We start from the raw sequence: 15,354 nt of genomic DNA, 5'->3' as shown, positions 1-15,354 counted from the left end.
TATGCTTTACCGTTGCTATGGTGACGCCATTGACAAGACGCGCAACCTGTGGACCATTTAACTTTTCCTCAGAAAATCAGTATCCAAATTTGGGACTATTGCCTCAGTTTTATTGATGATATTTCAGATAAACTATTATTTATCTGTTCAGATTTACACTGTGTTTATTTTTTGTCAGATGAGGCGCCTATTGTGATGAGATTAATGAGCGCATGACCGCTGCAAATCTCTGCGCGTTCATTCAGTGCGAGCACTGAGCGGGACATCTCATGACACACAAAGGAGAGCGCGCTTTCTAAAACTCACTGTTTATGAGCTTGCTGTTTATTTTAGTAATATACAATTTGCGGTATGTCGACTTATTAATATAGTCTTATAATTGATGCAGTCCGTTTATTTATTTGTATTTATTTTGCAACGTAAAAGAGGTGGCCTACGAAATGGAGTTATCAGCAGATGTGGAGAAACTAGCAGACTCTAACCAAACTCAAGATGATCTCCTTGAGATGAATCAGTTTGACGGACTTCCTTTCTCCTCAAGATATTACAAACTATTGCAAGAAAGAAAAGATTTACCGGTGTGGGGAGCAAAATGTGAGTTTATGGACAGTCTGATCAACAATCAGATTGTGATAGTTACTGGAACAGCCAAAACAGGACAAAGCACACAGGTCAGTTTCTGGATTATTTGGTGCTTCATAAAATTCATCTTTATTTAAATGTAGCATTGTTTTATATAACAAAATAAAGCTTATACTTTAAAGATGATAACATTCTATAGATTGTATTTTCACACAAAAATACTATAGTATATAATAAAGTATCTCCAATAGTAAACTCTAGATACTAGTGTTTTTTAACTTTACTATAGAATACTACAATATACTCTAGTATACTACACTATACAGTTTCTTCATGTCTCACTCAGATCTGAACTTTACACTAAATTGATGTTTTGTAAATCACATGATGTTTACATTGCCTCAGCTTTCATGCGATACACAAGTGACTTGGTGTAATCCAGTGCATTCCCCAAACCAAATCTTATTTAAGTATTTGATTTACGAGTATACTTGAAGCATGTGTTCATCTGCCTTCTCTATTTAGATCCCTCAATGGTGTGCAGAGTCCTGCTTATCTGTGCAGTATCAGAATGGGACGGTAGTGTGCACTCAGATTCACCATCAGAGCACAGTGGAATTGGCCCTGCGTGTGGCTGATGAGATGGATGTTAACATTGGTCATGAAGTTGGATATAGCATCCCACATCAGACATGCAGCTCTGCTGACACCGTACTGAGGTATGCATGGTCATTCGAAAACAAAGTTGCACAATATTTGCTCATTTGCACATGACAAAATCACTATGCAACCTGCCCTTCCCCCTTTCATTATCGCCACACGTGTGGCTCCTTTTCACGGGCGCCTGTCCTTCCAAACAATATAAAAGCCAACAAAAGGCAGAGGGGCTCTGTCTGAGGGTCTCTATTGCAGCTGCTTGCACCAATGCTGCCCATATGCTTCATCCCAGCATTCAGGGTAACCCTAAGTCAGGCAAGCAAACAAAAACCCGAAACAGTGATAACAAAACAGCTGAGAGGGTGTGTGACCTCCTGAAAATGCTGACAATTCCCAAAGTTAATTATATTCAAATCACTTCTGCCTGTCTTCACTTATTCTGAGCTTTAGATGTAGATTGTTATTTGAGGTGAAAAAAATATATTTTTTAATAGAATTTGTCTGTTTCTTTTCAGATACTACACAGATGAAGTTTTGCTCCGTGAAATGATGTCGGACCCTCTTTTGGAGCAGTATGGTGTGGTGGTCATTGATCAGGCCCAGGACCGGACCATCAGCACAGATCTGCTTCTCGGACTGCTCAAAGACGTGCTCCTCGCACGGCCAGAGCTTCGACTGGTCATTCTCACCGCCCCTCACTCCACAGACAAACTGCTGCGGCACTATGGAGGCGTTCCACGAATCAGTCTGGAGGGTCCGCAGCTGTGCGAAGTGGTGTATGGCAGTGGAAGAGGAGGTGTGAAGGATTATCTCTGCTCTGCCCTTAGACTAGCTCTGGAAATCCATCAGAATGAAGAAGATGGAGACATTGTGACTTTTCTGGCAACCGAGCAAGTAAGATATGTTTAAAGACTAGTTCACATTGCCTTAACAAACACAAACAAACATCCACTTTAAGCTGTTTGTGTGTAAAAACAAAATTCATGTTTTCCAGCATATTAAATCCAACAGCCAATTTGTTTGCGAAGTCTTAAAGCCACAATACTTTGTAATATCCAAAAAAGTTGGGCCATTAAACAGACAGAGACAGGAAATTAAGTTAAGTTTAGACGCGTAACCGCGTGCACGTGCTTCAGATGAAAATGTTTATAGATGAGATTGAGTTGAACAATGTGCTGTAGTTTTCAATAGATTTATTATTTTGTAATATATTATATTATATTATATTATATTATATTATATTATATTATATTATATTATATTATATTTTTATATTAGTTATATCCTCATAATTAATAATTCTAATTTTTTTTTTTTAATTATTGATTGGCAAGCAGTGCCGCTGCTAGCCATTTTGGTGCCCTAAGCATAATTCCTTTAAAATGCCCCCCACCCCGACCTTGAGAATTTTTTTTGTTTGTTTTTGCCAGTTTAACTTTTTATTACCAAACATATAACTTAATAGCAGAAAGTAAAATCTTCACAGCTTTAGTCAATAAACACTACACATAGAAAGTGCAAACTTTTATAGAATAGCAAAATAGAAAAAAATACCAAACTTAAATAGAATAGCAAAATAAAAAATATCAAGTACAATGTCACTTTAAATAAATTACATTAAATAAACATCAATAAGTAAACAAGAATGCTCAATATTCTTAAATAAAACAAAGATTTAGAAAACTAAGTGTCAAGGTCATGTTTGCTTCATATCATACATGGTGACATTTTATATTTTTATATATTTAACAGTCAGGAATTGTTAGCCTACCATGTGCACTGACTGCTAACGTTAATTTATACCGAGGAAGTACTGTATTAACCACCGTCACGTCAAAATAAACCACAAAATAAACTACTGCTCAATATCTAAAGAAACGTATAAAGAAAGTGACAGCTGGCGTCAGTTATTTGTAAAATTCATATGCATAGGTAATGTTTTACAGTAAAATCTCAATTTAGCTTGCACTGAAGTTATACATTATAACAACATTTTGCTAACATTAATGCCAGCACAGCAAGTTCGAGGCGCATTACGATTAGCAGCAGCTGGAGCCCATATTTCCCTTTATTAAGGAATGATTAAACATGATGGACTTACCTGCAAGTGATGCACGGGCATCATCCCGCAGTTTTTCTTTTTTCTTTTTTCCGATCATGACTCCTGCTGTCTTTTCGGGGCCATTTCCAATAGTTTACTGTCTGGCCGTTTCTCAATCCGAAGGCTGCAGTCTGCGCGAGGTCGCATATGCAGGCTGCATACGTCATCAAGCCTGGTTTATTTCAGTAACTGAACATTACATTAGCAAGTCATAAGCATATTACAACAATTTACGATGAACTAAGAATAATAGTCAATTTTATAATCGTTAATATTACGAAATAAGAACGTTTTGATGACGTATGCAGCCTGGAAATGCGACCTCTGGAGGCTGCATCCTTCGGATTGAGAAACGGCCTCTGTCAAACTTCGTCAGGCGCCCGCGCGATCAACCGGCATGGACCATCAAATGCTGGGGGGCATACTTTCTAGACTAGAGCAATTTAATTATCTCGTTCCCCCTTTTTTGTAACATATACATGGATAAAAAGTGCCTAATAATATTTTTATAGGCTAATGAAATTCTATCAGCATTATAATTTTTTTTCATTAGGCTATTATTTTGGTGCCCTCTCAGCACCTGGTGCCCTACGCACAGCGCGTGATGCGCGTTATGGGAGCGGCGGGGCTGTTGGCAAGTAGTAGATATAAATGCATAACATACATGCTGCTTATGTAATGCGGATGGGTAACCTTAAGCCTTTTCAAAATTAGAGACGTTGCACATGGTTTGAAATCATTGCAAAAGTGTAACATTTTTATTGGGTAATTTAATTTAATAAATTTTTGTCGACCTCCCAGGCAATGGGCTGAACATTAATTTAATGGAGGTTTAGTTTTATGTCACACAAATGTCATCACCATGCCTTGCTTGGGGAAATCTTGCACAAAATTGAGAAAGTCCCATTTCCACGGTAATCAAAACTTTTCTTTCTCTTCAATTTCCCTAGGAGATTGAGTGCGCTCATGCCATTTTACGAAGGGAGGGTGCAAACCTGGCATTCTCTCATGGTGAGATGATGCCTGTTTCTCTCTACCCTGAGCAAGGACACGGTTTCTTGGATCTTTCTGAAGAGAGAAAGTGCAGGAGAGTCTTCCTTACCTGCAGCCCCAGTGCATACTTGTTCTGGGCCATTCGGAGCATTCGCTTTGTTATTGATGCTGGAGTACAAAAAAGATATGTATGTATATAGTGACGTATATGCCTTAGGCTTATGGAAGTTTTGGTGTGTGTGTGTGACCCAATGTTTTATTGTTACAGGTGTACAACCCTAGAATCAGAGCCAACTCCATTGTCATTCGACCAATCAGCAGGAGCCAAGCAGAGAGCCGCAAACAACTTGCTGGCCCAAAAGGTGATCATTCTTTATTATTCTTTATACAGGACTGAATATCGCCTCGTCACAAATTCATAAAGGTAATTCCATCATCTTTGGTTCTGTTACCTTACTCTACCTTTTCTACAGGCAAGTGTTTCTGCTTATATCAAGAGGATGCTTCACTTCCTGTTGAGACTGTTCCTCACATTCTCGAGTCTGACATAACTGCTACTGTGCTCTTCTTAAAACGAATGGAAATTGCTGGACTGAGCCACTGTGACTTCATTGACAGACCAGGTGAGATGCTTCCTAAAAACTTATCCTCCCTACCTGTTTAATAGCAACAAAGTCGATTTTTCAGCAACACAATGGTATTGTACAGTGTCTTCCTGGGTATGTGATCGCTGAGGTATTGCTATGTAGCTGGTAGGGTTTTCTGGGTGGTCCTCTATTGGCCCACCCCAAAGTAACACTACTCAAGATATTTTGCTCCATATGTTTCTTTTTCAGTGTAAATTTAAGCATGCATCACCACCAAGTACTCACTACTCTTACGGTATAGCAATTTCATTTAAATCCATTTGTGTCCAGGACGATCAATCATTACTATATACTTGATATAGAGAATCCCTCACCTAGTCTATGAGACTGAGTCATCTACCTCTGGACAGTGTAAACAGGAACAAGCTGTTCACTGCCCGGTGTTTGCAACAGCCAAGCAATACTGGGATTATCCAGGTCCTGTTGGCTCACAGTGAGTGTGCAGATGGGCCTGTCCTGTTCACTGCTGGCATTAAGAGGTGGTGAGCCATGCTTTAGCTGAGCCGACAGCACTCTGACTGGGCTCTTTGTTTCAGAGATAACCAGCTTCCATGACACACACCAGTCATGACAGCAAAAACATCATTAGTGAAGCTACGATAAGAATGTTTTTGTGATAGAGAAACATTGTTTGATAGATGAAATATGTGATGCACTTTTGTGCCACTGTCAGAGAAATCAGCTATGCCTATGCCATGTTAATCATTTGGCATGTTGAAAATATGTATGCAGTTCATGGTTTAGTGCTTGGATTTAAGTTATTTAATCAAATAGGAGTTGTTGAGAGGTTCTTTGCACCTCAAGTCACATTTTTGTGTGCACCACAGTGAATATTTTGTATCTATTGAACATTTTAATGTACACCCCTTGTAGATCCAGAAGGCCTGATGCAAGCTCTAGAGGAGCTCGACTACCTTGCTGCTTTGGATGACGATGGAAATCTGTCTGAGATTGGAATTATAATGTCCGAGTTTCCTCTTGAGCCTCAGATGGCCAAGACTTTGCTTGCGTCCTGTGAGTTTGACTGTGTCAGTGAAGTGTTGACCATTGCTGCCATGCTTACAGGTAATTCTTGTCTCAGTACATTGATCTTTATTCTGTTTGCATCTATTTGGATTAATGTCCAAGAAATCAGATTTGTACTAATGTGCCAAATTATCTGTACCATCAATGAACGCGTTTCTAGTACAGTAGATACGTCAAGGCCATATTACTGACACATTTAATCTACATTTAAAAATAACAAATACATAAAAATTGCACTCCTGATTGATTTTAAACATTTTCTTTTCACTTTGTCGTGCAGCTCCAAGCTGTTACCTTATTCCTGCAGTGGAGCTGAGACAGAAAGCTTTACAGTGCCATCAGATGTTTCGGCATGATGAGGGAGACCACTTAACCCTCATAAACATCTATAATTCCTACAGTTTTGCGAAAGAAGGACCATGTGAGTGTCGTTTGTGCATTAAAGTATAAGTCTATAACTAATACCTCTGGACTATACAGTACTCGAATTAGGGTTGCACGATATTAAAGGATTAGTCAATTTTCTTAAAAAAATCCAGATAATTTACTCACCCCCATGTCATACAAAATGTTGATGTCTTTCTTTGTTCAGTCGAGATGAAATTATGTTTTTTGAGTAAAACATTCCAGGATTTTTCTCATTTTAATGGACTGTACTGGACCCCAACACTTTACAGTTTTAATGCAGTTTAAAATTGCAATTTCAACGGAGCTTCAAAGGACTCTAAACGATCCCAAACAAGGCATAAGGGTCTTATCTAGCGAAACGATTGTCATTTTTGGCAAAAAATAAATAAAAAATATGCACGACTTCAGTAATACTTCATCACATCAAGAGGTCACGGATGATGTATGCGAAACTACTGCCCAGTGTTTACAAATGTGGAGAAAGAGGACCGCTCCGACGTTGTTGTATGTTGAATGATACTAATTAATGTCTTTGTGTCTGTTTATTGTTTAAAATGGTACGCAAATGTGTGTTTCATTTGTGTAACACGTGACCTTTCGGCGTCATTACGCAAATTATTAAGTCGCACTGGCCCGTCACACAGCCGGAGGAAGACGAGTAGTTGTGGCATATGTTTTATTGTTCTTGCCAAAAATGACAATCGTTTCGCTGGATAAGACACTCATGCCTTGTTTGGGATTGTTTAGAGTCCTTTGAAGCTGCGTTGAAACTGCAATTTTAAACTGCATTAAAACTGTAAAGTGTTGGGGTCCATTAACTCTTTCACCGCCATTGACGAGATATCTCGTCAATTAAGAGAAAACGCTTCCCCGCCAATGACGAGATTTTCCGTCTTTCCGCAATACCTATTATCCACCAGGTGGCGCCCTTCTGCAACTTTTTAAACCCGGAAGTATTGCCCTATGGCAAGCGGCTGCATGTCTGTGTCTGTTTTAAAGATCGCTCTGAATGGGATCTCTATGAAAAGTCCGTCATAAAAATGGAATTATCTCAGCTTTTTGCTCAAAATGTGGTGTTTTTGCAGAAACCTACCCATATTCAAAAGCTGATTACAAAAGAACCACTGATGAAACGGGGTTTTTTTTTGTTTGAAAACAGAGGGTCTGTTCTTTCATTTGGTATATTGTATGTTTATATATTTAAAGAAGAACATTTTCTGGAAGGCATCAAACTTTGGTAGAATCATGAAAAACGCTGGGGCTGGCTGGCAACTTTTTTTAAAAACGCTGGCGGTGAAAGAGTTAAAGTCCATTAAAATGAGAAAAATCCTGGAATGTTTTATAATAAACATAATTTCTTCCCGACTGAACAAAGAAAGACATGATCAACATTTTGGATGACATGGGGCAAGTAAATTATCTGGATTTTTTGTTTTTTAAGAAAATTGACTAATCCTTTAAAGATTATTGATATGATAATGCCTTAAGAGGATGTTCACCCAAAAATGAAAATTCTGTCATCATTTCCTCACCCTTAAATTATTCTAAACCTCAATAAATGTCTTTGTTCTTCTGAACACAAATGAAGATATTTTGAAAAATCTTATAAACAAACAGATCTGGGGCACTGTTCACTTCCATAGTATTATTTTTCATACTATATTTTCATATATCAACGGTGCTTGGTTACAAACATTCTTTAAAATATATTCATTTATATTCAACATAATAAAGACATCTTTACATGTATGAAACAGTTTAAGGGGAAAAGGTAAATAATGACTTAATAATAATGAATTCATTTTCGGGTGAACTACTCTTTTAAGTTTGTAAAATAAATATGTTTAAAAACGTTACTATGCATAACTTTTTGAAGTATTAAAATCATTTGGATGTTGCAAACCATTGCTAAATGCATACTGCATTATGCACATATTGCAATATATATATATATATATATTGCTTGTGGACCCTAACTGTAATGTATTACCAATATAATTTACAGAAAAAAATCTACTGTACTGTAATAGATGGGCAAAGAACCTACTCTCATGCAGATGTTTGCTCTTGATGTTTGTCTTTTAGACTCTAACGTGGAACGCTGGTGTGAAGAGCATTTCCTGAGCCTCGCTGCTCTTCAGACAGCAGACGTGATACGCTCCGATCTGACAGATATTCTAAAACGAATAGAGCTGCCTGTGTCCTTACCAGCTTTTGGCTCTAAAAGCAACTGTATGAACATTAAACGTGCCCTGCTAGCTGGATTCTTCATGCAGGTATGCATTTAGAAATAACAAGACAAGATTATGATCATTCACATCAATATCTAAAATATGCTTTTTGCATTTAAAATAAATGAGAAAGGAGATTAAAAGACTTATTTTTTCTGAAATGCACTGAGATGAGAATGTGTTAATGCATGGCACAATAGATTTATCAAATTATTGCATTGGGAATGTACAAACACAGTGCTTAGGGATTTCCTATTGCATTTTCTATTGTTTAATCTCTCTGGGATATTTCAGGTGGCCAGGGACATCGACGGGTCAGGGAATTACTTCATGCTTACCCATAAGCATGTGGCTCAGATCCACCCACTGTCTGGCTATGGAAATGAGATGTACAAGAAGGATCTTCCAGAATGGGTTCTGTACCATGAGCATACACTATCAGAAAACAACTGTATAAGAACTGTCTCCCAGATATCAGCACACGAGTAAGTTAAAGCATTATTGATGCTTTGTGTATTTACTGTTGAAAGATGTAACTAAAAACAGTTACTGCTGGCAGTGACTACCCAGCTTTATTTTGTGTTTCAATCATATGGAACACAAAATATTACGCAGCATCCCCTTGGTAACTTTCAATAGCTGGGGACTATTTTCAAGCACTGCGAAATATCATTGTGCCTGCTGCACCCATAGTACAGCAGCAAAGTCCTTGATTATTATGTTGGAATGTGAGTATAGTTCCTAGCCATAGCATTATTAAATAAATTCTTGTTTCATTCAGGTTTATTCAGATGGCCCCACAATATTTTTTCTACAACCTGCCACCTAGTGAGAGTAAAGACCTACTGCAGCACATTATGGATCATGGCTCAGCTGCCCCATCTAAAGGAAAAAGAAAACCCAAGACCCCCAGCAGCGCTGATAGTGAGGAGCAGGTCCATGAGCGCTGTACCATACAGTGACAGTGAACACAGTATGGATTGTCATTGTGTTCCCATGGCAACAACAAAAAAAGTTTACACTGCTGATCTGTTAAACAGTAACCACAGATTTTATAAGGCATAACAAGGAATAGCTTGATAATTTAGTTTGAATAATTAATCATTAATAGACAAACAGGGATAATGATGGTGTACGCAGGGTATTTTGCTTAAATTTACAGATCTACATAGATGAATCTTTGTACAATCTCTGCTGAATAAATTATTTCAATAACCTACTGCTGTGCAGTAGGCTAGTTAATAAGTAAGCTATCATTGAGTTTATGGTGTCTTTGATGAACTGTAGCTACTAGTTAGCCGTTTAAGTAATGTATTAAAAAATGCCATTAGTGATGGTGCCCTAGTATAAACAACATTTAGCTTTTTGCTTTGCTTGTGATTGTCCGTTCATAAAAATACAAAGAAATAGTGTATTTTGTGTTTTAATATACTTATTTATTTGTAATGTATTTTCTGCTTTTTTTCTTTTGTTTAAATATTTTTTACTATTGTGGAGTTGAATTGATGCTTATAGAATGATGATAATAGTGTTTGAAATTGTTTTTAAAGAGTTTAAAGTGTGTCTCAATAAGTGTAAATATATGTGGTTTTGTTGTTTACACATTAATTTGCATTTTTAATACTTTTAAATTTCTTTATGTCGAATATGTCCAATTAATTATAGGTGAATAATTGTTTTTGTTATTTAATAAAAATTACGTTATGTTAAAAAAACTAACCTGTGCTAAATACATCATGTTTTAGTAAGAGAAAAGAAGAAACAGTCGAGTTTTGTGAGAAACAGTAATACATTTCTTGCATCATCTCACAGCTGTTCCCAGTACAGGTCCAGTACACACAGTATAGTAATTACGCCAGATGGTAGACTGTCACATTGCAAAACATACACGACGTTCTAGTTTGCCGCACCGCTCGCATATAAACAAAGGTGTTTATTGGTCGAACTTGTGTCTACGTTAGAGTATCGCGAGAGCGAATATAAAGCGAAGCTTGTCAAATTTCTCTCGCGATATTTTGATGTCAAATGTCGATCAGCCTGCGCAACGCGGTAACAGGTCGAACACGCCTATTGACCAGGGGACCGTTTCAGTTGTTCGCGATGGGATCTCGCTTGCTTTCCGTTTTTTGCGTCCATCCTCTTTTTCTTTAAAAATGCACTTTAGCTTTTTAGTGTGCTTTGGTAAAGCCTGGGATATTTTAGAATATTTTGATAACTGACCAAATAAATCAATTTTCGCGTCTCATTTTGATTCAAACTACTAAAACAAGCTGTTTTAAAATGCTGTGAAACCAGTAAAACTCTACTTTAAACAGTGCCAAGTTGACAGAGATGGGGATAGCAAGAAGCAGGCATACTAAAGTTGCACCTGTTTCGGTGACACAGGAAAGCGTTTGTTGTAGCAGCGACAGTGACAGGCATGCACACTTGTTAGGTCCCTCAGACACAAGTGTACTTCGGAGTGTGTCGATGAGAGAAGGAGATCGGGCAGACTGTAACAGTGATGGGCAAGATTCAGAGTTTTCCGCAGAAGATGACACTCTTGCGGAGGTGGACAGGATTCTCACGAGGCTGAATCTAGCTTCTTATTCGCAGCTTCTTATTGACGCTTTTCGTTCCACCTTAAAAGACGCGACACTTCCGCGTTAGCAGTTTCTTTTTCACGCACAGCTTAGGGACCGTAGCGCATTATCTCTTATTCGTGCTGTTTTGAGTGATTATGTTTATTTTGTTACTGTGAGAGTAATATACATTTGCAAATAAACAGAATAACAGAGTTATGAAAGTAAACTGAGTGTCAGAATGTAAAGATACACGAAATATGTTAATGTAAAATTAAATTGTTAAACGTGTCATCTTTGGATTGCATTTATGAATGATCCCGATTTATATGTCTTTGTGATGTTTGTGTGGGTGCGTGCCTGCTTGCGTGTGTGTGTGTGTGTGTGTGTGTGTGCGTGCGTGCGTGCGTGCGTGTGTGTGTGTGCGCGCGCGCGGGTGCGTGTGTGCTTGCGAGTGTGTGTGTGTGTGTGTGTGTGTGTGTGTGTGTGTGTGTGTGTGTGTGTGTGTGTGTGTGTGTGTGTGTGTGTGTGTGTGTGTGTGTGCGCGCGAGTGTGTGCGCGCGAGTGTGTGTGTTTGTTTGAAGTTTGCAGATGACTCTAGAAATGATGAATCTACATACAGAAGAGAGGCTGGCTGCTTCAAACTGTGGACATGAGAGAAGATTTCTTGAAGAGCCCCTTTCACTCCCTCTCACCATTCTCAAATTTACTGTGCCAGAAAATTCGTCCCACAAGACATCTTCACCTTAAGCAGTTACACAGTAGCATATTTGCTCCGACCTTGCAGTTTTAAAGTGCAGTATTGCATATTGCAATATCCCACACTAGGGTTTAACAGGCTTAACTGTGTAAATACATTTGTGCAATGTACATTATATGCATTTTTATATACAGTACTTGTAGATATTTGTAAATAACTCTCTCACTTGCTTCTTATCTATGTTATTTGTTTTAATTTTCAATTTTACATTAAATGTCGCTTTTTGCTGTTTATGTATACTGTATGTCTGTAAGTACCAAACTAAAATTAATTTCTTGTGCATGTGTGCACAATTCGCAAATAAAGCTAATTTTGATTCTGGTTCTGATTCTTATTGTAGCTGTTTACACTTTACAAGATATAATGACAAAACAACAAATTCAATGTCCATTTATTATACAAATTATTCCTTATTACATAACACTCTCAAATCATTTTAAAGACCAATTGCATTGTCAGCTCAGTTGTAGGCACTATATCTGAGCTGCTTTTTGGGGTGCGTTTAAACTTTCACTGCAGGGTCACACTCATTGCTCTTGTCTATCCTCATGAAAAAAGCAGACTTACTTACAGAAGCATTCTAAACTTATGATCCCATAAACTTGGCATTTTTGACAATACAGTTACAGACACTGCATTTCTAACCAAATTTGAAGTGCTATATCTCAGTTGCCCTCTGGGGTGCGTTTAAACTTTCACTGCAGGGTCACATTAAGTGCTCCTATCTATCACCATCCATATATCTCAGTTACCCTCTGGGGTGCGTTTAATATTTCACTACACAGCAGCATTTTAAAGTTATGGTCCCATAAACTTGGCCTTTTTGACAGTAAAGTTACAGACATTGCATAGTTTACCTGTTATATCTCAGTTGCCCTCTGGGGTGCGTTTAATTTTGCACTGCAGGGTCACAGTCAGTGCTCCTGTCTATCACCATACCAAAAACCAGACTTATTTTCAGCAGAATTTTAAAGTTATGGTCCCATAAACTTGGCATTTTTGAGAATACAGTTACAAACACTGCATTTTAACCGGATTTGAGGTGCTATATCTCAGTTGCCCTCTGGGGTGCGTTTAATTGTGCACTGCAGAGTCACAGTCAGTGCTCCTGTCTATCACCATACCAAAAACCAGACTTATTTACAGCAGCATTTTATAGTTATGGTCCCATAAACATGGCATTTTTGACAATACAGTTACAGATATTGCATATTAAACCTGCTATATCTCAGTTGCCCTCTGGGGTGCGTTTATTATTGCACTGCAGGGTCACAGTCAGTGCTCCTGTCTATCACCATACCAAAAACCAGACTTATTTACAGCAGCGTTTAACAGTTATGGTCCCAGAAACGTGTCATTTTTTACAATACAGTTAGTAGACATTGCATATTTAACCATATTTGAGGTGCTATATCTCTGTTGCCCTCTGGGGTGCGTTTAATATTTCAATGCAGGGTCACACTCAGTGCTCCTGTCTATCACCATACCAAAAACCAGACTTATTTACAGCAGCGTTTAACAGTTATGGTCCCAGAAACGTGTCATTTTTTACAATACAGTTAGTAGACATTGCATATTTAACCATATTTGAGGTGCTATATCTCTGTTGCCCTCTGGGGTGCGTTTAATATTTCAATGCATGGTCACATTCAGTGTCCCCGTCTATCACCATACCAAAAACCAGACTTATTTACGGCAGCATTTTAAAGTTATGGTCCCAGAAACTTGCCATTTTTGACAATACAGTTAGTAGACATTGCATATTTAACCATATTTGAGGTGCTATATCTCTGTTGCCCTCTGGGGTGCGTTTAATATTTCAATGCAGGGTCACACTCAGTGCTCCTTTCTATCACCATACCAAAAACCAGACTTATTTACAGCAGCATTTTATAGTTATGGTCCCATAAACATGGAATTTTTGACAATACAGTTAATAGACATTGCATATTTAACCATGTTTGAGGTGCTATATCTCAGTTGCCCTCTGGGGTGCGTTTAATATTTCAATGCAGGGTCACACTCAGTGCTCCTTTCTATCACCATACCAAAAACCAGACTTATTTACAGCAGCATTTTATAGTTATGGTCCCATAAACATGGAATTTTTGACAATACAGTTAATAGACATTGCATATTTAACCTTATTTGAGGTGCTATATCTCAGTTGCCCTCTGGGGTGCGTTTAATATTGCATTGCAGGGTCACAGTCAGTGCTCCTGTCTATCACCATACCAAAAATCAGACTTATTTACAGCAGCATTTTAAACTTATGGTCCCATAAACTTGGCATTGTTGACAATACAGTTACAGATATTGCATATTAAACCTGCTATATCTCAGTTGCCCTCTGGGGTGCGTTTATTATTGCACTGCAGGGTCACATTCAGTGCTCCTGTCTATCACCATACCAAAAACCAGACTTATTTACAGCAGCGTTTAACAGTTATGGTCCCAGAAACGTGTCATTTTTTACAATACAGTTAGTAGACATTGCATATTTAACCATATTTGAGGTGCTATATCTCTGTTGCCCTCTGGGGTGCGTTTAATATTTTAATGCAGGGTCACAGTCAGTGTCCTTGTCTATCACCATACCAAAAACCAGACTTATTTACGGCAGCATTTTAAAGTTATGGTCCCAGAAACTTGCCATTTTTGACAATACAGTTAGTAGACATTGCATATTTAACCATATTTGAGGTGCTATATCTCTGTTGCCCTCTGGGGTGCGTTTAATATTTCAATGCAGGGTCACACTCAGTGCTCCTTTCTATCACCATACCAAAAACCAGACTTATTTACAGCAGCATTTTATAGTTATGGTCCCATAAACATGGAATTTTTGACAATACAGTTAATAGACATTGCATATTTAACCATGTTTGAGGTGCTATATCTCAGTTGCCCTCTGGGGTGCGTTTAATATTTCAATGCAGGGTCACACTCAGTGCTCCTTTCTATCACCATACCAAAAACCAGACTTATTTACAGCAGCATTTTATAGTTATGGTCCCATAAACATGGAATTCTTGACAATACAGTTAATAGACATTGCATATTTAACCTGCTATATCTCATTTGCCCTCTGGGGTGCATTTATTATTGCACTGCAGGGTCACAGTCAGTGCTCCTGTCTATCACCATACCAAAAATCAGACTTATTTACAGCAGCAATTTAAAGTTATGGTCCCATAAACATGGCATTTTTGACAATACAGTTAATAGACATTGCATATTTAACCATGTTTGAGGTGCTATATCTCAGTTGCCATCTGGGGTGGGTTTAATATTGCACTGCAGGGTCACAGTCAGTGCTCCTGTCTATCATCATACCAAAAATCAGACTTATTTACAGCAGCATTTTATAGTTATGGTCCCATAAACA

At 38.1% G+C, this 15,354-nt stretch overlaps 1 protein-coding gene across 1 annotated transcript; it reads left to right on the top strand.

The window, feature by feature from the left end:
• The first annotated feature begins 259 nt into the window (after positions 1-259).
• On the top strand, positions 260-10,268 carry dhx32b (DEAH (Asp-Glu-Ala-His) box polypeptide 32b). Its single transcript, XM_065288801.2, has 11 exons — positions 260-671; positions 1,108-1,301; positions 1,755-2,133; positions 4,291-4,521; positions 4,602-4,695; positions 4,807-4,956; positions 5,854-6,045; positions 6,287-6,427; positions 8,500-8,690; positions 8,940-9,130; positions 9,427-10,268. The coding sequence occupies exons 1-11, from the start codon at positions 441-443 to the stop codon at positions 9,605-9,607; spliced, it is 2,175 nt and encodes a 724-aa protein (XP_065144873.2). The 5' UTR covers positions 260-440; the 3' UTR covers positions 9,608-10,268.
• Positions 10,269-15,354: the final 5,086 nt, after the last annotated feature.

This window comes from Paramisgurnus dabryanus, chromosome 17 (assembly GCF_030506205.2).
Source record: "Paramisgurnus dabryanus chromosome 17, PD_genome_1.1, whole genome shotgun sequence".
NCBI lineage: Eukaryota > Metazoa > Chordata > Actinopteri > Cypriniformes > Cobitidae > Paramisgurnus > Paramisgurnus dabryanus.
Note: the sequence above shows the minus strand (reverse complement) of the source record. Positions and strands in the feature narration are given on the sequence as shown.